This window comes from Capra hircus, chromosome 23, assembly GCF_001704415.2.
Source record: "Capra hircus breed San Clemente chromosome 23, ASM170441v1, whole genome shotgun sequence".
In the NCBI taxonomy this organism is placed as follows: Eukaryota; Metazoa; Chordata; class Mammalia; order Artiodactyla; family Bovidae; genus Capra; species Capra hircus.
In genome coordinates, this window is record NC_030830.1 from 19,518,671 (window position 1) to 19,542,014 (window position 23,344).

A 23,344-nucleotide genomic window follows, 5' to 3' on the forward strand; every position below is an offset into this window, starting at 1 on the left:
TAACTTCAGTGTTAGTATAGTGGCTGCTGCATAGGAACTTTGATAAATGTCTGGGGAAAGAAATTAGATTTTTTTCCTTTAATACTGATAATGTAACTCTAAAATGCTGTTTGTTCTGGAATTTTGAAAGTCAAGTAATAAAATCAGCTTGGAAGAGATCATGATCGTCACATTGTGAATGCCAAAATGTCATGGTAATGGTGAGGACTAGTAAGCTTAGGAGAGTCTGACTTCTGAATATGTCACCAGGATGATAAACACCACTTGCTGATTGGTGGCAGCTGCTTGGGGTACCGCTGTCTGAAAAAGACTTCTTAGTCTGTCATGTGAGTGGGAAGACTGGCGAGCCCTCAGGTTTTGCTAAGGTTTTGTTCAGCTGCATATAATTTAAACACAAAAGGTGGGAATAACATAATAAAAGTTTGTGTTTTCTTAAATAGAAAAGGCCAGAGACAGCAGCCCAGGCCTGGAAGGTGGTTCTCTGACATCACTAGGGGCCCCAGCCTTTGCCTTTCATGCCATCATTCCTTAAGGTCATCATATGATGATCCTTGATGGCTGCTGAAGCTCCAGCTATCACATACAAAATGTGGACAGAAGGCAGAAGAACAGAGATGCCTCCCCGTCAGTCAGCTCCTTTTAAGCAGCTTTCCCATAAATCACTTCAGCACGTATATCATAGGCCAAAACTAAAGAAAGGGAAACTGGAAAGTATATCTTATTCTGGGTTTCAGAGTGTCCAGCTGAAAATCAGGCTTCTGTCACTAAGAGTAAAGGGGAGAATGAAGGTTGACATAGGCACTTAGGAGTCTTTGATCCACGTCCCACTGTGATCTGACTCAGTGCAAGCTGACCAGAAGCTACAGTTAATGCCATTTTCTGGAGAAGGACCAAATCTGCAGGAGAAGCAGCTGTAATTTTTCAAGAAATTGAATTTTATGGAAAGTCAGTCATATTCCATTGCTTAAGCCATAAGGTATGTATCTTTTATTCTGCTTTTATTAGTAAAATTAAGTTGATACTAGGGAGTTTTCCAAGAGTTTTGAGGGATGTGCTGAGGTTAATGCCTAAATATTTAGCTCTATATCATAGTTTAGATCTATTTGATTCTACTCAGTTAAGGAAGTGACCTGAAATATCTTTATTCTCATTAAAGAGCAATGATAATGAAAAGATTCAAAGTATGAAGAATTATATACCCTTCAGTTCAGTTGCTCAGTCATGTCCAATTCTGTGAACCCATGGGCTATGGCACGCCAGGCTTCCCTGTCCATCACCAGCTCCTGGAGCTTGCTCAAATTCATGTCCATCAAGTCGGTGATGCCATCGAATCATCTCATCCTCTGTCGCCCCCTTCTCCTGCCTTCAATCTTTCCCAGCATCAGGGTTTTTTTTTCCCCCCCAATAAGTCATTTCTTTGCATCAGGTGGCCACAGTATTGGAGCTTCAACTTCAGAATCAGTCCTTCCAGTGAATATTCAGTACTGACTTCTTTAGGATTGACTGAAGCTTCCACAAGCCTCTTATCCTTATCCCTCAGGGGGCAGAGAGAATGGAAACCATGATTACAGGAAACTAACCAAACTGATCACTTGGATCACAGCCTTGTCTAACTCAATGAAACTATGACATGCCGTGTTAGGGCCACCCAAGACAGACGGGTCATGGTGAAGAGTTCTGACAAAACGTGATCCACTGGAAAAGGGAATGGCAAATCACTTCAGTATTCTTGCCTTGAGAACCCCATGAACAGTACATACCTTAACTCTCTTGAAAATTAATCTTGGCTTTTTCTTTTCATGATGATTCTATAGTATAGGTATTACAAGCATCCTAAGTTCATTGACACTTTAACCTAATTCTTCCTTACAATTCCAAAGGAAGTGGTGCACTCATCTGTACCCTCGGGGCAAACCCATAAATAACCACCTAGGCACAAATGATGGATAGAGATATATTTAAATAATGTTTTCCTTATTCCTGGAAATTATGGAAACGATGAACAAAGGGCAAATATTAGATTCGATTGGGGTTTTGCTTACAACATAAAACATCCTAGACACCCTAAAAGGCAGTTAAAAATCTACTCAAAGCAGAAAGTCGGGAAGACTATACTATATTGCAACAATATCTTCTGATTGGCCATTTCTGTTTGAGTTTACTTTTTAGAGTGTTTAAAGAGTTTTACTGTCAAAACTGACCATCTTTTCACATGTTAATTGGTTGTTAATATTAATTCTGATTTTGAACCGCCATGTTCACCTGGGCTGAATTATTCTATTAGATTCTCATTCTACTCTTAAACAGCAGTGCCCTTAAAAATTAAACAGGGGATTTAAATTTAAATGCACATGCCCTTTGGCAAATATATTCCAGTATGTAATTACTCTAGAAATATATTCATTAAAGCATATAAAGATATTCAGTGGTATTCTCTACTTATAAAGAAAAAATATAGTAGGGATAGTTAAGTAAATTAGCCCATACACTGGAATACTAATTAGCTCTTAAAAGATAAACTGGTATGGGAAGATCGCCAAGTTAACTGAAAAAGATAAGATATAAAATAAAATCATGATGCCAGGGGTGGTTGAAAATACACACTAAACAAATGTTTGTTGAGTGCTATTGTGTGGCTGTGGAGAAGGCAATGGCACCCCACTCCAGTACTCTTGCCTGGAAGATCCCATGGATGGAGGAGCCTGGAAGGCTGCAGTCCATGGGGTCGCTGAGGGTCGGACATGACTGAGCGACTTCAAGTTTACTTTTCACTTTGATGCATTGGAGAAGGAAATGGCAACCCACTCCAGTGTTATTGCCTGGAGAATCCCAGGGATGGGGGAGCCTGGTGGGCTGCCATCTGTGCGGTCACACAGAGTTGGACACGACTGAAATGACTTAGCAGCAGCAGCATTGTGTGGCTGGTGGTGTCCTGGGAGGGTATACACAAAATAATAACAGTGGTTAACTGTGGGGAGTTGGGATATTTTCCATTTCAGTCTGTGCAACTTGAGGGTGTGTTTTTGTTTTTGTTTACTATGGGACTTTTTAATATATTTTGATATATTGATACATTATTAGCAGGCTTAACTAAGTTATATATGCAGTTTTGTGCAACTTGAGTTAGGTGTGCGTATTCGAATCCGTATATTTAAATTTTTTAAATGTATGCTGCTTGCTCTATTGCAATGTTTATTCATCTGTCTCCCCAGCAGCCTCTGGGGACTCTAAAGACAGAAACTGAGTTTTGTCTTCATCATCTATTTGGTTTTTAATCGAAATAATTGCAAAAATGAGGGGTAGTTTGGGGATATCCGGATGGTCTGTCGGAGACTATGCTACTGAGCCTGTTGGGCTGTGGCAGCTGGAGTCCTCCAGACGCACCAGAGAGATGTGCCGGCCGCATTGCTAGAGAGACACAGAGCCCGCTCGGCTGCAGCCCGGAGTCCTGACGGCAGGAAGTGGGGGCACGCCCACCAGGCGAGGCAGCTGGCTTCTCCGGACTGGAGAGTTGGGCCTCCGGTCTACAGTGGGATTTTTCACTGGGTCAGCTACGTCTTTGTTGTGCTTGTTCCTTGAACTTTGGGGCTGTTAGCAGTTAAGACAATCATTCACTGAGTGCCCCCTGTATTCCAAGTGCTGGGGTGCGATCGCCGTAAGATACGTTCTGGGCCCGCGGGACGTCTTAGCATCCCAGTACATCTCCGTGCATTCCGCAGGACATCCACCAGTATTTGTTGAATACCAGGTACGCCGGCAGAGATAAGACCCTGTCCTCAAGGAGCAAGGGGTGATGGTCGTGATGGGGGCTGTGACCTGTGAGTTGGAGAGTGAAGCGAGTTGGTGAGGCAGGCTTGGGCTCACTTTTCCATGGGAACGCCCTCCGCCTGAGTGGTTCAGAGGAAGTTTGGGGGTGGCATTTGCGCTGGGCCTTGGAGATTTACGGTAAGAAGACTGGTCGTGGCCATAAAGTACAAGGTGGGTGGAAGAAATTTGAGTATTAGCTGGCAGTGACACGAGGTATTTGAGAAGACGATGGCTTTCTTGCAAGTAGGATCTGTGTCTTTTATTCCGGGGATAGCTCATGGAAGATAATGATGTGCTCGATAAATGTTTATCGAGTGGCAAACACATAAGTGAAACTCAGTTCTAAAATCGAATCCTGGGGAGTTTGAATTTAGTTCAACCAGGAACAATTGAAATTAGCATTTGGGGTTGGGGGTTGTCAGATATGGTCCGAATTGTGCTTTAAGAAATACCGATCCAGTGATGATGAAGTGGTGGAGCAGGAATACCACACAGAAAATATTGTGATAATAGTGACTGTCAATCATAATGGTGTAAAAAGGAAGATGAAGGAGTGGGTGCAAGAGGCATTTTGGAGGAAGAATTGACAGGACCCAGGGTGATTATGTACACTATATGTAGGCTGGCTTTGAGCCTGAATACATGGAGGATGGTGGTGATGCCAATAGAAATAGAAAAATACAGAGTGAGTGCAGCTTTGAGGAGGCTAATTTCAGTTGGCGATGTGTTGAAATAACAGGGCAGGAAGGTCCAAGGCTGGAGGCATCCTGTGGCATTTCAAGATGTGAGTCTGAAATGTGAAAGGCAAGTCAGAACCAGATAAGAGTGTTCTTAGAACAGAGATATATTGAATTTTGATGCAGATAACAAAAGGAAAAATGAGAGGGAGAAACAGAAGTTGAAATAGTTCTGCTGTTTATCTATTGTTACGTAAAAAAAATAATGCCCCAAACTTAATGGCGTAAGACAACTTCAGCTTATTATTTCTTACGATTCTGTAGGTTGACTGGGCAGTGTTACCGGACTTACCCATATGGCTGGGGACTAGGCTCAGCTCAGCTTCAGCTGGGGCTCTGTGGTTCTCATCCACATGACCTCACAGCATGGCCGTCTCATGGCTGTGTGCCAGGGACTATAAGAGCACTTCCTCTTACAGTGTCATATCTGCCATATTTTATTGGTCAGAGCAAGTCACAGACCAATGCAGATTCAAGGGAAGGAAAAAGACTCCACCCCATAATGGGAAAAGTAACAAAATCTCATCACAGCAGATCTTAGGCGATGGAGACTTGAAGACTTTTGAAAGTCTGCTTCACCTAAGGTAAAGTATTCTGTGAGAAATATACAGAGATAGATGACCTTCCCTCCATCTAAAGTATAAGCTGCTCAGGCATTCTTATTAACCCTTTTTCTCTTGCATCCCCTCCCTTTGGGCTCTACTCCCTTAGGAGTCAAGGTATACTTCATTGATAAAACAGGCAAGCAAGCCCAGTTTTTGAGCATCACTTAGAGTGGGGACAAAAAGATAAATGTGTTACATAGATTTTTGAAGCTGTTGTTATTTTCATGTTACTGATCAATACTTACGCCTCAGGTGTATATTTGGAAAAGCTAAGTGAACTGTTTTCTAAGCCTTTAAGGTCAACATGGATGAAGTTTTGCAGGACTCTGCTCCTGAAAATGGAGACAGCCTTGTGAAAGTGAAGGAGGAAGATCCCACATGGGAACAGACATGCAGCTCACAGGAGAGTGGCTCCCACACTCGGGAGCTTTGCCGCCTGCGCTTCCGGCAGTTCTGCTACCAGGAGGTACCTGGGCCCCGGGAGGCTCTAGCCCAGCTCCGAGAACTTTGCCATCAGTGGTTGAGCCCAGAGACCCACAGCAAGGAGCGGATCCTGGAGCTGCTGGTGCTGGAGCAGTTCCTGACCATCCTGCCCGAGGAGCTCCAGGCCAGGGTGCAGGCGTGCTCTTTGGAGAGTGGGGAGGATGCATTGATAGCGCTGGAGAGTCTAGAGAGAGACGCAGGAGACTCAGAACAGGTGGGAAGAGAATGTGTGTGGTGGTGTGGGAGATGTAATGGTGAACATTTGTCTGTTAATTTTTAACTCTGAAATAATTTATAACTTGTATTGGGAGAGTAGTGCAGAGAACTGTGTGTATGATTCACACACATGTTAATGAAATGTTAACATCTGTTACAGGAATGTGCCGCCTTTCTTGTGTGAGCAAGTGCTCCCTCTCTCTGTATGCATACGTATTGTGTGTGCACGCACACACCCCCATATAGCTTATGCAGTTTTTTTTCTTGAACCATTTGAGAATGGAATTAGTTGGAGATACCTTTTATCTCTAAACACTTCAGTGTGTTTCTGAAGAAGAAAGACATTCTTTTGTATAACTGGAATATAGATGATCATGTTTTGGGAAATTAAAATTTTTATGATGCTATCACCTCAGTAGTAGTCCTTGTTCAGATGGATCCTTGATAGCCCAATAGTGTTCCTTATGCCAGTTTTGCCCCAATTCCTTCATCACACATTTTTTAGTTGCTGTCTCTTCAGTCTTCTTAGATCTGGAACAGTTATTCAGTCTTTGTCATGACAATGACAGTTTTGAAGGGTACAGATCAGTTACTTTTTGGAATGCCCCTCAATTTGGGTTTGTCTTGTATTTTCTCACGATAAGACCCAGGTAGTACATTTTGGCTGGAATACCACAGAAGTGGCATTGTGGTCTCCTAGGGCATCACTTCAGGAGGCACATGGTGGTGGATCGTCCTGTTACTGATGAGGTTAAGGTGGTATATGTCGGATTTCTCCACTATCAAGTTACCATTTTCCCCTTTGTAATTAGTAATCTGTGGGTGACATTTGGAGATGGTGTACATATTCCTATTTCCCATTAAACTTCCACACACTATAAGCATCTATCTGGGGTTTGGTTTTGGTTTCTAGGCAGGGGTTCTTTGCCTGTACTGTGTCTCTTCTTTGCTTAGCATGTAGAACAGAATGTGGCTTTAGTAGGCATTCAGTCCATATTTGCCAAATGAGTGAATGTCTGTGTCTTGCTACTTTGTCTTACTCGCTACTTAAGGACTAAATGAAGCTTGTCTGGTGTTCCCTTGGGGAATGTCTCTAACTGCTGTTCAGTCCAGTTCCCACCAGGATGCCTTTTCAAAGTGAATCTTTTGTCCGCAGGCTTCTGTCTACACTCTAGGACAGGACCTGCACCTACTGGTGACAGAATGTCAAGGAACCTCTTCGGAGGGTCAGAGCCCCCAGCTCCTGTTGGGGGTAACCACACTGAAGAGTGAGCCTCCAGAGTCTCCCCAAGAGACCGCCCAAGAAGTGAGTGGTGAGTGCCAGAGGGTGAACTTAGTAAAGACATTGGGAACAGGCCACTGACAGGTGCGTGGCCTTCTAAGTGAAAGCCTGTTTATCTGTGTTCTCAAGTTTTGTTTTTGTCTAACCCTTTACCTAAGCAAGCTTTTAAAAACACCTGAAATTGTAAAATGTTAGAAATCTAAGATCTTTTCAACTCCCTTAATAGTTAGGAAAACCAAAACTCAGAGTATAAGTGACTTGCCCAGGGTCAGCAGAGGCAGCGTTGTCACCTGGCCTTCTGACCAAGATTCTCTTTACTATATGTCTCTACTCCACATTTCTAATTCCACACCTGGAATTCAAATATTTACCTGGTAGCTTTCCATAACTTTGTCTTTTTCCCCATGGTAATGTTTTCTTCAGTGGCCTCCTTCAAGATGCACTCCCTGTCATTCGCAAGGGCTTTCTATACCTCCGTAGGCCCTCCCAGATATTCTGGAGACTCTAGCCAAGGACCTGTGTGCCTACTACTCATAACCCAAGCACATTTCTCCAGGGTACCAGAGACCAAATGAACGGAAGAACAATTCCCCAGGCTACCTGCCTTCCCTCCCCTCCTGCTGGAGGGTAGGATTTATTTAGGGGAAAGGCGGAGGGCGGGGGGGAAGGTTAGTTGGGGCCATTTTATGGGGTGTTTAAATTCAAACCAGGAAGTTCAGACTTGAAAAATATTTGGGTACCATTGAAGCCTTTTTTTTTTTTTCATAAAAAATATGATTTACAGTGACTGTTATTTGTGTGTATTTGGTATTTCATTCTCACCAGTCACAGAACACTAGTTTAAAATGAAAACTACTGAGTACTTGAGTTTTGCTAGCCTCTTAATGCTCAGCTGTGATTCTTAGCATCAGACAGATTGTTAAATTTTAGATATGTTGATGGAGAAGTAGAAAAGACCTTGGTATCATCTTATTCTTGGCAACTTAAGCCCACTTTGTCTTGTTCTGTCTTTGGCAGAGATAGAGAGCAGTGGGATCAGTGTGGTGTGTGTAGTGAGCATATATGTTTGAAAAGATTCTTCTACCTTCTTCCCAGGCTTAACCCTAAAACTTTTCCACCTCAGGAGGATGATAAGGAGCAATCACAGAGTCTGGTTTGACGTTTGCTCTCAGATTTCCCATTACTCTTGATCTCTTTGCCCCTCTTCCATTTTCTGTTGCCATCCTGCCCCTCTTAGCTTAGCCCTTTCTCTGACAGCAGACCTGCTTCACACTGTGCTTTTTAAGCTGTTGGTTTTTTGGCATATATGCACTGTGGGGAGATTAGGTAGTAATAGTGAACCATGGGCTAGGCTATTTTATTTTCCTAGCAAGCTTTATTCTCTCTAGTATGAAGGAACAGCACCAAAAAGATTCCACAATCATTCACTGTTGAAGCAAAGAAAAGTAGTGCTATGTTCTGGGTTAGAATATCCCCTGTGCACTTCGTTTAGTAATTCTGGACTCCCTCTATTGTTACCGTCTTGGCAAACAGTGGTGCATTATTTTGCATGGGGCCTTAAAGGGCTTTACAGAGGGCTTTTATGTTATCTCAGTCTTCATTGCCCCTGTAAAGTAGACTGTGTTCCCCCCCTGTACAGATAAGGAATTGGAAAGAATCTTTCCAAGTAACAGTGCAGTGATGTACAGTCATTATCACTGTTTGGATTATGGTTTCCAATGCAGCAGATTCTCAAAAGTTCTCCTAGTTTGCAGTTAGCATCTCTTCTATGTATGACTGTGTGTCTGACTTTTTTTTACTGAAGTATAGTTTATTTACAGTGTTATTAGTTTCAAGGGTACATGTATGACTTTTTTTAGAGCCATTTTAGGTTCACAGCAAAATTGAAAGGAAATTTCTCATCTCCCCCTGCCTCCCACACATACCCAGCCTCCCCCATTATCAACTCAATTTTTTTTATCCTCATTTTCTCTTTTCATCTTTCTCTTACCTGCTTTCCTGTTGCCCCTTGGCTTTGTCTCTGTTCTCCACTTCTTACCTTTCCTCTTTGTTCTCTGGGTAATGTTTCTTTATTCACCAACTTCTTCTTCTCTCTCCTTATTTTCATCTGTGATTGCTGATTTTTCTTTTATGTCTGTGAAAGTGCATCACTGGAAAGCATCTCATGAGTTCATAAACACCACTTATTCTGTGGGTGGGAGACACTAAAGCTCTAGAATTCCTGGCAATGAAAACAGACGTGATGTTCTAGCTTAAGATCTGTATCTTAGTTCTTGGATGTTTAACAAACATAAGATTTAGGGGCTGGGTCCCCCACAAAGGGCTCTTGTAAAAGCTACTGTTTCTTTTCAGGACTCTTGTCTGCTCCGTCCACAAGGCCTGCTCCCCAGAGATCAGACCCTCTCCAGGAAGAGAATCCCAGAGACCAGGCTGCAGTACTGGGGTTGAACTCAGCCAGGTCCCAGGTGAGCAGGGTGCCCAGGCTGTGGGAACCTCAGTAGTAGCCCTCCTTCCCCCCGCCCACCCATCCGTGGCCCTTCCCTTGACGCACACTGGTCACCTGAGAGCCTTTCAGGTGGCACAATCCCTCTGCCTTCACCTTGTCACCGAATATCACACACCATGTGCGCCTCATCCGGGAGCTCACACACGCGCTGTCACCTCATTCCGCACCGTATGTGGAAGGCCCATCCAAATCTCAGGCTGTAAGAATAAGCGGCAGAGTGAAGCCCTTGCTTTCCAAAAGTGCCTCCACTCATTTGATGCCCAGTTTCAGATGTTTTCTCTTTTGGGGAACCTCTGGTTTCTCTCCGCAGTCTGAGAACCAACCTCTTCCTCATATTCCTTTATATCCCCAGTGTTCTGCACATGCCCAATTAATACTTGGTGATGGTAATGGCAGCACTGTGTATCTTCACAGAGTGGACTCTTGTTCATTTTTTCCCTTATTTGTAGTGGTCCAATCATTTTCCGAGTTGTTTAGTTTGTAAGTGTTTGTCTCCCATTGAGGCCCTTTCCTCTGAGTTCGTTTCCTCCAGACAGGTTTTCATGTAGTCCTCTCCTCACTCAGTTTTCGCCTGTGACTTCTAATTGGTTCTTAATCCTGTCAGACCCAGGGGGTCCTATTCTCAATACTCTACCTTCCTGAAAACCAGTGTATAGCAAGTGAAATGTATAGCAAGTAAAACTTACCTTATGTATATTTAAATCAATGTAATTATCCTAAAATGTAACATAATGGAGAAACAAAATAATTTATTAAGAAAAAAAGAAAGAATTCCCTGCTGGTTCGGGGGTTAGGACTTTGCACGCTCACTGCCTCAGGCCCAGGTTTGATCCCTCATCGAAGAACTAAGATCCCATAAGCTGTGTGGGTATGAATTTAAAAAGTGCAAACATTTGAACATATTAACTCCAAGAAATAATTAAATGTTGCACCCATATGTAATCAAGTTTGAATTAAGTTGGAGTAAGAAGATCAACAGTCTGAGCAATGAAAGGGCAGAGATATGGGTGAATGAAAGTAGAATTAGAATAGAATTAGAATAGAATAGAATGAAAGTAGTGTTGAGTCAAATAATGAAAGGCCAGCCAGAGAAAGAGAAAATTAATATTAATTGAAGTAGGGCTAAGACGAAGTTATGGGTTGTATTGTGTCCGGAAAAGATATATTGAAGTCCTAACTCCAGGTACCTGTGACTGATCTGAGTTGGATATAGACTTTTTGTGGATGTAATCAAGTTAAGATGAGGTCATACTGCATTAGGGTGGGCCCTGTGTCCAGTGGTCAGTGTCCTTGTACAAAGGCCATGTGATGGCAGAAACACACACAGAGAAGGCCACGTAACGACAGAAGCGGAGACCGGAGTGATGAATCCAGGCGACACTGAGGGCCGCTGACAACCCTCAGAAGGTAGGGGAGAGGCAGGACGATGCTCTGGACCTTCAGAGAGCAGGCCCTGCTGGTTGGTCCTACTGGTGTGCAGCGTGGTAGTCAGCACCCTTCACAACTAGTCCCTTTATCTTTACCACAGTGAAGAGTAAGAGGCCATTTGTTGTCCTTGTAGACATCAGTGAAGACTGAGGAAGCAGCGCCGGTCCTTGTCTCAGAGGAGTGGCGAGTTCCAAGTCTGGCTCAGGAGAAGATTACAAACATTAGTCTCATGGGTAAGGACAGGCCTCTGGCTGGGGTCCACCTTTCCCATCATTAACCCTGACTCAGCCATCGTGAACCCACATTTCCTACACACCGTTCTTTCCCCTTCTTCTGGGCTCGATCTCCACGCTTCTCTCAGCCTGTCATTTTGTATCCCTCACAATCACAGTACCTTCTATTACTAGTCACTCAGCCTACTGATTCTTGCTGTTCTCTGATCATCCCTCTGTATTCCCTGATGCCTTCAATGTCTCCTCCTTTGCTCCCTTTTTTCCCACTTTGCAAGGGTCCCATATAATTTGTCATTTTCACACATCCCTTAATATCTGGAAATGCCACAAACACCTCTGCCTTATCCCTTCTTCACGTCAGAGGAAGTTCTCTTTACTCTGAGAACACTAAAAATTATGTGTTATTTTCTTTAAATAGTCTTTGCCCCATTAGGCCTTCTCCCTGGAAACTGACCTTTCTTACTATCTTCCCACACTCCACCACATTTTTCGGATTGCTATGAGTATGTTCCTGGGACACCTGTTGATTTTTGGTTTTAATTTGAAACATCCTATTCTCTACCCTGGAGATTTTTTTCTAGATTCAGGTGGCAATGACATTTGAATTATTTGAATTATCAATGTGTTATTTTAGCTGAAGAAGGTGTAACTAAAGATGGATTTTTAAACACAAAGCAAGAAACTTCTGAAGAAATGGAACAAGGTGCTGAGGCCTCAGGAATAGCCAACAGGTAAGTGTCCATGTAGAATAGCTCCTACAAAAGTAAAAAATTGGAATGAAACCAGAGAAACCAGTTGGTAAACGTCTGCTTCCCTGGAATAATACAGAAAAAGAAACACTCACTTCTATGATCATAGGAGGCCCCACACCAAGACACTGACCTATCGGTATGTCATAATTACACAAAACCTTCAGTTGGCACACGGTAGCCTTCAAGAATCCTCTCTTGGTTCCTTGTCTGATCACTGTTCCCCTGGCTCCCTTATGTTTTTGTGGAGCTATAGATACTGAAGCCAGAAAAAGAAGATAGAGAAGTCAGAGGATTGAGATAGGAGAGTGAGGGCTGCAGATGAGGCTGTTGTCATGATGGCTAAAGAAATATCAGATCTGGAAAAGGATTTAAGACAGGAAGATAGGTAGGGTATTTTCAACCTCCATTAGGGGAGTCCTGAGCAAGAATCAAAAGGAGTGAAGCTGATAATGGACAAATTAAAGGAAATAGTAGGATTTGCACCAGTGACCTGGTGAAAACAACACCTGAGAGTCACCAGAGCCATTTGCCCACATACCCAGGGTTAATAAGATGGGACTGAGAGCAGCACCAACAATAGTGTAGTTTGTGAACTCGCACAGTGGACAGTAGGGGACACAACAGAGCATACCCACAGGTGAACAGCCCCAGAGGAGAACGGGCCTAATAATAGAAAGCTTCCTTAACATGAGAAAGGAGATAGTCACTCAAATCCAGGGAGCACAGAGAGGAGAGTCCCATACAGGGTAAAGCCGAGGAGGAACAAGCTGAGACCACACAGTGATCAAACTAACAAAAAAATAAATAAAGATATTAAAGCAACAAGGGAAAAGCAGCACATCACAAGGGAATCCCCATAAGGTTATCAGCTGATTTTTCAGCTGAAACTCTGCAGGCCAGAAGGGAGTGGCAAGATATATTTAAAGTAATGAAAGGGAAAAACCTGCAACCAAGAATACTCTACCCAGCAAGGCTCTCATTCACATTTGACAGAAATCAAAAGTTTTATGGACGCAAAAGCTGTGAAAATTCAGCAGCACCAAACCAACTTTATACAAATGTTAAATGAACCTCTCTAGGTGGGAAACACAAGAACAAAAGAGAAAGAGGAAGGGAAGAAAAAAGACCTTCAAAAACAAACCCAAAACAATTAAGAAAATGGAAATAGGAACATATATATCAATAATTACCTTAAATGTAAATGGATTAAATGCTCTAACCAAGGGACGCAGGTTGACTGAATGGATACAAAAACAGGGCCTTGTATATATGCTTTCTACAAGAGACCCACCTCAGACTTAAGGACACATACAGACTAAAAGTGAGGGGATGCGAAAAGATATCCATACAAATAGAAATCAAAAGAAAGTTGAAGTAGCAGTACTCATATCAGGCAAAATAGACAAGAGACAAGGAAGGTCACTACATCATGACTGAGGGATCAATACAAGAAGAAGACAACAATTACATATGCACCCAACATAGCACTTGCCTTATATACTGAGGTGCTCTGAACAGCCATGGTCCTGGAGAAGGGAATGGCTACCCACTCCAGCATTCTTACCTGGAGAATTCCATGGACAGAGGGTACAGTCCATGGGGTCACAAAGAGTCAAACACGACTAGGTGACTACACTTGCACTTTAACAGCCATGAAAGGGGACATTGACAGCACCACAGGAGTAGTAGGGAACTTTAACACCTCATTTACACCAGCAGACAGATCATCCAGAGAGAAAATTAATAAAGGAAGCACAAACCTTAAATGAGAGATTAGACCAAATAGACTTAATTGGTATTCATAGAGCATTCCATCCAAAAGCAGCAGAATACACTTTCTACTCAAATGCACACAGAACATTCTCCAAGGTAGATCACATCTTGGGTCACAAGTTTACTGAGGCTTAAGAAAATTGAAATCATAAAAGCATCTTTTCTGACCACAATGCTATGAGATTTGAAATAAATTACAGGAAAAAACCTGTAAGAAACACAAACACATGAGGCTAAACAATGTTATTAAATAGCCAATGAGTCACTGAAGAAATAAAAAATACCTGGAGACATATGACAATGAAAACATGTTGATCCAAAACCTATGAGATGCAGCAAAAACAATTTTAAGAGGGAAGTTTATAGCAGTACAGTCTTATCTCAAGAAACAACAAAAAAAAAATCAACAACGTAACCTTACACTTACAGCAACTAGAGAAAGAACAAACAAAACCCAAACTTCGAAGGAAATAAATCATAAAGATCAGAGCAGAAATAGAGACAAAACAATAGCAAAGAACTAAAAGCTTGTTCTTTGAAAAGATAAAATGGATAAGCTCTTAACCAGACTCATCAAGGAAAAAAGGAGAGGACTCAATAAAATTAGAAATGAAAAAGTTTCAGCTGACACCACAGAAATACAAAGGATCATGCTATGCTGCTGCTAAGTCGCTTCAGTCGTGTCCAACTCTGTGTGACCCCATAGACGGCAGCCCACCAGGTTCCCCCGTCCCTGGCATTCTCCAGGCAAGAACACTGGAGTGGGTTGCCATTTCCTTCGCCAATGCATGAAAGTGAAACGCGAAAGTGAAGTTGCTCAGTCATGTCCGACTTTCAGCGACCCCATGTACTGCAGCCTACCAGGCTCCTCCGTCCATGGGATCTTCCAGGCAAGAGTACTGGAGTGGGATGCCATTGATAAGAGACTACTATTAATACAAGCAACTGTATGCCAACATAATGGACAACCTGGAAGAAATGGACAGATTCTTAGGTACGGTCTTCTAAGACTGAACCAGGAAGAAATAGAAAACATGAACAGGCCAGCCACAAGTACTGAAACAAAGTTTGATTTAAAAACTCCAAACAGGGCCTCCCTGGTAGCTCATGGGTAAAGAATCCACCTGACAGTGTAGGAGACATGAGTTGGATCCCTGGTCTGGGAAGATCCTACACGCTGTGGAGCAACTAAGCCTGTGCTCTTGAGCCCAGGAGCCACGACTACTGAAGCCTGTGTGTCCTAGAGCCTGTGCTCAGCAACAAGAGAAGCCACCAGTGAGGAGCCTGTGCATCACAACGAAGAGTAGCCCCTGCTCACGGCAGCCAGAGAAAAGCCTGTGCCACAAGGAAGACCCAGTACAGCCAAAGATAAATAAAAAATTATGTTTAAAAAAGATAAAACGGCCCCAAAGTGGAAAAAAAAAAATCCCTACAAACAAATGTCTTGAACCAGATGGCCTCACAGGTGAATTCTGTCAAACATTTAGAAAAGAGTTAACACCTACCCTTCCAAAACTCTTACAGAAAATTGCAGAGGAACACTCCCAAGCTCATTCTACAAAGCTATCATCACTCTGATACCCAAACCAAACAAAGATATCACACACACACAGAGAAAAGAAAATTACAGGCCAATATCACATGAACATAGGTGCAAAAATCCTCAATAAAATACTAGCAAACTGAATCCAACAACATATTAAAAGGATCATATACCCTGATCAAGTTGGATTTATCCCAGGGATGCAACATGGATTCTTCAGTGTACACAAACCAATCAATGTAATACACCACATTAACAAATTGAAGAATAAAAACCATATGACCATTTCTATAAATGCAAAAAAAAAACTTTAGACAAAATTCAACACCCATTTATGATTAAAACTCTAGGAAGTGGTTTTAGAGGGAATCTACCTTAACATAATAAAAGGCCATTACACAGCAAACCTACAGTTAGAGAGTCCTCAAGAAGGGAGAAAATATTTGCAAACAAAGCAACTGAGAAGGCATTAATCTCCAAAATATGGAAACAGCTCATGCAATTCAATATTAGAAAAAAAAATCAATGGATAGTTAGGGAGTTTGGAATAGACATGTGCACACTGCTATATTTAAAACATAACCAACAAGGACCTACTATATAGCGCATGGAACTCTGCTCAATGGTATGTGGCAGCCTGGATAGGAGGGGAGTTTGGGGGAGAATGGATACACATAAATGTATGGCTGAGTCCCTTTGCTGTCCACCTGGAACTGTCACAACATTGTTAATTGGCTATTCCCCAATATAAAATTAAAAGTTTTAAAAAAAAACAATGAAAAAATGGGCAGAAGATCTAAATAGATATTCCTCCACAGAAGACACACAGGTGGCCAAAAACAGATGAAAAGATGCTCAACATCACCAAGTATTAGAGAAATGCAAATCAAAACCACAGTCAGTCATCAACCTACACTAGTCAGAATGGCCATCATCAAAAAACCTACAAACAACAAGTACTGGAGAGGATGTGGAGAAAAGGGAACCCTCCTACACTGTTAGTGGGGATGTAAATGGGACAGCCACTATGGAGAACAGTATGGCTGTTCCTCAAAAAACTAGAGTTGCCATATGACCCTGCAATTCCATTCCCAGGCATATACCTGAGAAAACCATAATTCAGAAAGATACATGCACCCCAGTGATTACTGAAGCACTATTTACAACAGCCAGGTTATGGAAGGCACCCAAATGTCCATCAACAGAGGAATGTATAAAGATGTCATACATATATACAATGTTAGGCATAAAAAGAGATGAAATAATGCCATTTGCAGAGATCTAGAGACTGTCATACACAGTGAAGTAAGCCAGAAAGACAAATATTGTATAATATCACATATGTGGAATCTAGAAAAATGGATGAACTTATTTGCAAAGCAGAAATAGAGTCACAGATGTAGAAAACAAACTTATGGTTGGGAATGGGGGAAGTGAGGGGTGGGATGAATTGGGAGATTGGGATTGACATGTATACCTACTGTACATAAAATAGATAGCTAATGAGAACCTACTGTATAGCACAGGGAACTCTAGTCAGTGCTCTGTAGTGACCTAAATGGGAAGGGAATCTTAAAAAAAAAAACAGTGGCTATGTGTATAACTGATTCACTTCGCTGTACAGCAGAAACTGACAACATTGTAATTCAACCATACTCCAATATCAATTTAAAAAAAAAATAGTACATACACGAGTGCTGGTTGTGGAATGAAAGAGTGTGTAGCATAGGTGCTCCTGAAGCAGAGAGACCAGATCATGAGCAGAAGGTGGGCTTCTGGTGAGACCACCAACTCCTTGGAGACTTGAGTAAAGAAGAAAAAGGAAACAGCTTGGGATAATTACATTGAAGAGCAGGGCGGGGGATGAGAATTCTTGACATTTGTTCATCTTAGGCAAACAGGGACCACAATCTCGGTTAGAAGAGAAACGTCTTAAAGCTTGAGAAGTGAAATCTTTCATAAAGCTGGTGAAGTCTGAGCCAAGCTGTACTAAACGAAGAGAAGTAACACTGTGACTTAGCTCAGGACTATAATTAGAGAATATAAATCTGCTCATGTGTCTGTCAGGTACATTTACATCAGATAACTGAAACCATGACTCACAGTGCCTCTGAGAATCAAGATATCTTACTGTTTGATGTGACAAGAAGTCTGAAGGGGTACGCTGTTCTAGGTTTGAGGCTCCATCATGATATCAGAGATTGAGTGACCCTCAACATCCTCACTCATTCAGTAAGCATATTATCACTCATATTTGGAATCACATATAATACAGAGACCCTACCTTCAGTAAGGCATGTGAGGGTACAGCAGATAAGTGAACACAATGCAGTATGCCTTCGTTCCCTGTAGCTATGATAGATCTTGCAGCAGAGAACCCAACTGAGATCTGGATACTGGAGAGGGTATCCCAGAAGAGGTAACATTTGAGACAAAACCTGATGAGTAAGCTGGCATTTACCAAACAAAGAGGAGGCAGATTGGAGAGAAAACAAAAATGCAAATACCTAGAGAGGCTAGAAGAACTGGGAGGGAAGAGTCAATGATCATTTTGAAGAGCAACTTTCTGCCTGAAAAATTCTGGGTCCTCTGGAGTAGGAAAAGAGGTCATGTTTGGAGATACTAAGAACTGAGTACAAAGAAGATCTGAGAAGAGCGATGAAACACCCATTGTGGGGAACTGGGAAGAAAGGGACAAGAGGACATGAGAAGGATTTCTGGGCCATATTGACTAACTAGCTGAACTTCAGAGACCATCGTTATTAGCTGTTATCAGTCTGCCTGATTGTGTTATTTCTGTGGCACTGCTCACTCCTGGATGAGGAATAAAGAAGACCAAGGAGGGGATTGATCTGGTGCTGAATTTTGCTGGTCCAGCACTACAGACACGGGCAGGGTGATTGATGATCCTGGCAAGAGAGGGACTAGAGCAATGGATCATGGAGTCTAAATGGAAGAGCAAGGGAGGTAAAATGAGGAGGGAATGGAGGAATCAGAGTGAGAGGGAAGAACCAGTACCATGGGACAACTGTATGAGGAGGCTAGAGTGAAAAGAAATTGGGACCAGAGAGTGAGCTTTTGGAGTTTTCAGCAATGGAAAGTTCAGTGTAGTGAAGTGACAGGTTTCAAGGAGGAACCCTGAAGTTGAGGATGTCAGGGAACTCTTAAGATGGATGTGTTGAATGGATCATACACACAGATATTAACAACATTCAGGATGATAAATGCTCTAAGCAGATAAATATATGTCCTGTAAATTATATTGGGCTTCCTAGATGGCTCAATGGGTAAAGAATCTGCCTGCAATGCAGGAGACCCAGGAGACTTGGGTTTGATCCCTGGGTCAGGAAGATCCCCTAGAGCAGGGCATGGCAACCCACTCCCAGTATTTTTGCCTGGAGAATCCCATGGACAGAGGAGTCAGTGGGCTACAGTCCATGGGGTCACTGAGAGTCAGACACGACAGCATAAATGCTGTAAGCAGATAAATACGTGTACTGTAAATTATATTACACCATACTTTTTTCACTGCTTTTTTCTCCCTTATGTCTTCTTAAATTAGACCATTTACCAACAGGACATTAGTAAATAAAATGCAGATTTGTAGAATTTAAGAAGCTTGTATGAAATAATAGTTTTCATCTTAGTAACTTTAGCACACTTCTTTGAGAAACCCATAAAAATCAGTTCAAGGGCAATCAGTCTGAGTTTCTCTTTTGTTTCTCCCCAAAACAGTGTATCCACCAGATGAATGCAGAACTAGAGGAGGCTAAATCCTTCTTTGTTCAGAAAGTCTGTTAGAGATGAGGGGGCTCAGTAAATAACCACCCATTTCTTTGTCCAAATTCAGCACCAAATGATAGAGACATAGGAGTAAAACAGATAGTTCTAGAAACCTCAACTTTATGACCGACAGAAGCTAGACCAATAAAGCCGCTCAGATGCAGAGCTAAATGGACGCATAGTGACTGCAGACCTTTTCTGCACAGGCCTTCCTGATCCATCTTGGCTGGGGGAAGGAACATGGAATGTCTACAACCTGCTCATAAAGAGGACAGCCCAGTTCCTCTCCCAGATTCAACAGTTAAATCATGAGGAGTGAGTTGGAAAAAGGGAGGCCAGAAATGCTCAGTCTGGCCAGAGCTCTCCCCACAGAAACACGAGGAGTGAGAAGTATTCCCCACAGAAGAATCTTTAGGTGTCGGTGGATTTATCCTGTATCAGTAAATAAGACTGAGAATTTTTACAGCCTATGTTTTTTCTTTCTCAGAGACTGTGTACCCCAGAACCCTTGTGGTACCCCTGTTCCTGTTGAAAGGACACTTGTGCATTTGAACACTCTCAAGGACCGTCATCCAGGTGATTTGTGGGCTCGGATGCACATCTCCTCCGTGGAATATGCTGCAGGAGACATTACCCGAAAAGGGAGGAAGAAAGACAAAGCTCGAGTGAGTGAACTGCTCCAAGGCCTTGCATTTTCTGGTGATTCAGATGTGGAAGAGGATAACAGGCCTGAGACCCAGCCTGCTCCAAAAAGGCTAAAAAGGTCAGGTGTCCCAGAAAAGAACTGGACCAAAAGAGATATTAAACCCAACTTTCCATGCTGGTCAGCACTGGATTCTGGACTTTTGAATCTCAAGAATGAAAAGTTGAACCCAGTAGAGTTCTTTGAGTTATTTTTTGATGATGAAACATTCAACCTGATTGTCAGTGAAACCAATAATTATGCTTCTCAGAAAAATGTCAACTTGGAAGTCACAGTTCAGGAAGTGAGGTGTGTGTTTGGTGTCCTGCTTTTGAGTGGACTCGTGCGGCGTCCCAGCAGGGGAATGTACTGGGAAATGTCTGATGCTGACCAGAACCTGGTTAGAGATGCAATCAGAAGGGATAGATTTGAATTGATTTTCTCATACCTGCATTTTGCAGATAATAGCCATCTAGATCAGAATGATAAGTTCACAAAATTGAGGCCTCTCATAAAGCAAATGAATAAAAATTTTCTCCTATATGCTCCCCTTGAAGAATACTACTGTTTTGATAAGACAATGTGTGAGTGCTTTGATAGTGACCAATTTCTGAATGGTAAATCTGTTAGAATTGGCTATAAAATCTGGTGTGGTGCTACCACAGAGGGTTATCTGGTTTGGTTTGAGCCTCATCAAGAAGAAGCAACTCTGATGGCAGGTAAGGATCCTGATCTTGGTTTCGGTGGAAACCTCGTGATGAATTTTGCTGATGTTCTTTTAGCAAGGGGTCAGTATCCATATCACCTGTGCTTTGATGGCTTCTTTACAAGTGTCACATTGGTGTCAGCCTTGAAGAAGAAAGGGGTGAGGGCAACAGGGACAATTCGTGAGAGCAGGACTGAAAAATGCCCCCTTATGAGTGCAGAACATATGAAAACAATGAAGAAGGGGTACTGTGATTTCCGAGTAGAAGAAAATGATGAGATAATTTTGTGTCGTTGGCATGGTAATGGTATTATCAGTCTGTGTTCCAATGCTGTTGGCATAGAGCCAGTCAATGAGATACACTGTTTTGCCAGTGACAAGGAGATCCCTCAGATAAGTCAACCATCCATAGTGAAACTGTATGATGAATGCAGGGAAGGTGTAGCTAAAATGGAGCAGATCACTTCCAAATACAGGGTGAGAATAAGAAGCAAGAAATGGTACTCAGTTTTGGTGAGCTATATGATTGACATAGCCATGAGCAATGCGTGGCAGCTACACAGAGCCTGTAACCCAGGCGCCTGTCTAGACCTCGGGGATTTTCGGAGATACGTTGCACATTTCTACTTGGAGCAGAATGCAAATATGTCAGATTAAGGCAGGTGAAACAGACACAATGAAAACATTAATAAAACACAGAAAAGTCACAACTATACAGCAGATTGTACCCAAAGCAAACATGATGTATGTATACGATTAAATAACTACTATTTATTTTTAAAATGTAGAGTTTCAAAAACTATTATAACAAATGATCTGTAAAAATGTTGAAATCCATTGGTACCTTGTGTTTTTCTAATTTTGATAGAAACATGGGAAATCCTTTATTAGTTGCATTGAATTGATTATCCATTTAAAGAATGAAATCCTGCCTTTTTTTTCCTGGTGGTTTTTTCTGGGGAATGCCATTTATTATGCAAGCAGAATTTAATATAATCCCTATCAAATCACTCATTAATATTTTTCACAGAACTAGAACAAATAATTCCAAAATTTATATGGAATCACTAAAGACCCAGAATTGCCAAAGCAGTCCTAAGGAAAGAGAGAAAAGCTAGAGGCGTAACCCTCCCAGACTTCTGACAATACTACAAAACTAGAGTAATCAAAATAATGTAATGCTAGCACAAAAAACAGACACATGGATCAATGGAACAGAATAAAGAGCCCAGAAATAAACCTACACCTATGATCAAACTTCGACAAGAGGCAAGAATATACAAAGTAGAAAACAGTCTTCAAGTGGTACTAGGAAAGTTGGACAGTCATATGTACATCAATAAAGTTAGAACACACCCTCATACCACATACAAAAATAAACTCAAAATGGCTTAAAGACAAATATAAAACATGACATCATAAAACTAGAAGAGAGCCTAGACAATTTATTCTCTGACATAAATCATAGCACTTTTTCCTTAGGTCAGTCCCTGAAGTCAGTAGAAATGAAAGCAAAAATAAACAGATTAGGCCTAATCAAACTTAACAAACTTTTGCACAGCAAATAGAAACATATAAGCTTTTGCACAGCAAACAATAAACAAAATGAAAAGACAACCCATAGACTAGGAGAAAATATTTGCAAATGACGTGACTGACAAGCCACAAATTTGGCTTAATTTCCAAAATATACAAATAGCTCATACAACTCAGTAACAGAAAAATAACTCAACTGATAAATGGGCAGAAGACCTAAATAGACATTTCTCAAAAAAAGACATACAAAGGTCCAAAAGGCATATGTGAAAAGATGCTCAATGTTGCTAATTATTACAGAGATGCAAGTTAAAGCTACAATGAGGTATCACTTCACACCACTCAGAATGGCTGTCATCAAAAAGTCCACAAATGGGTCTTTGCTGGGGCACAGTGAATAAGAATCCACCTTGCCAATACAGGAGACATGGGTTTGATCCCTGGTCTGGTAAGTGCCTCAGAGCAACTAACCCCTTACACCACAACTAGTGAGCCTGTGCTCTCAAGCCCACAGGCCACAACTACTGAAGCACCCGCATGCCTAGAGTCTATGGTCTGCAACAAGAGAAGCCCACACATTGCTACTAGAGAAAGCCTGTGTGCAGCAACGAAGGCCCAGCATAATCAAAAATAAAAAATTTTAAATACTGCAAATAACAAATCTTAGAGATGATGTGGGGTGACGGGAACCCTTCTACACTGTTGATGGGAATGTAAATTGGTGCAGCCACTATGGAGCCTGGGCTTCCCAGGTGGCTCAGTAGTAAAGAATCTGCCTGCCAATGTAGAAGTCATGGGCAGATTTTCCTGAATTGGGAAAATCCCCTGGAGGAGGAAATGGCAACCCATTCCAATATTCCTGCCTGGAAAATTCCATGGACAGAGGAGCCTGGTGGGCTACAGTCCATGGGGTCACAAAGAGTCAGATATAACTGAGTACACACTATGGAGAACAGTATGGAGGTTCCTTAAAAGCTAAAAATACAATCCAGCAATCCCACTCCTAGGCATATATCAAGTGAAAAACCCTAATTCAAAATGACACATGTACCTCAGTGTTCATAGCAGCACTATTTACAGTAGCCAAGCCATGGAAGCAACCTAAATGTCAGTTGAATGGATGGATAAAGAAGCTGTGTTACATATATACAATGAAATACTACTCAGCCATAAAAAAGAATGAAGTAATTCCATTGGCAGCAACATGGATAGAACTAGAGATCATCATACTAGGTGAAGTAGGTCAGAGAAACACAAAATCACTTATGTGGA

At 41.9% G+C, this 23,344-nt stretch overlaps 1 protein-coding gene across 3 annotated transcripts; it reads left to right on the forward strand.

Annotated features, from left to right (window-relative positions):
* PGBD1 (piggyBac transposable element derived 1) lies at positions 255–21,467 on the forward strand. Of its 3 annotated transcripts, none has more exons than XM_013974054.2 (7): positions 255–976; positions 5,440–5,846; positions 7,005–7,161; positions 9,483–9,595; positions 11,198–11,297; positions 11,932–12,028; positions 19,636–21,467. In XM_013974054.2, exons 2-7 carry the CDS (start codon positions 5,454–5,456, stop codon positions 21,191–21,193), a joined length of 2,418 nt encoding a protein of 805 aa, XP_013829508.2. In that variant the 5' UTR covers positions 255–976; positions 5,440–5,453; the 3' UTR covers positions 21,194–21,467. The 3 variants fall into 3 exon arrangements, with proteins under 3 accessions (XP_013829508.2, XP_013829506.2, XP_013829505.2); XM_013974052.2 differs by lacking the exon at positions 255–976 and adding an exon at positions 2,841–3,748; XM_013974051.2 differs by lacking the exon at positions 255–976 and having other exon boundaries at positions 2,841–5,846.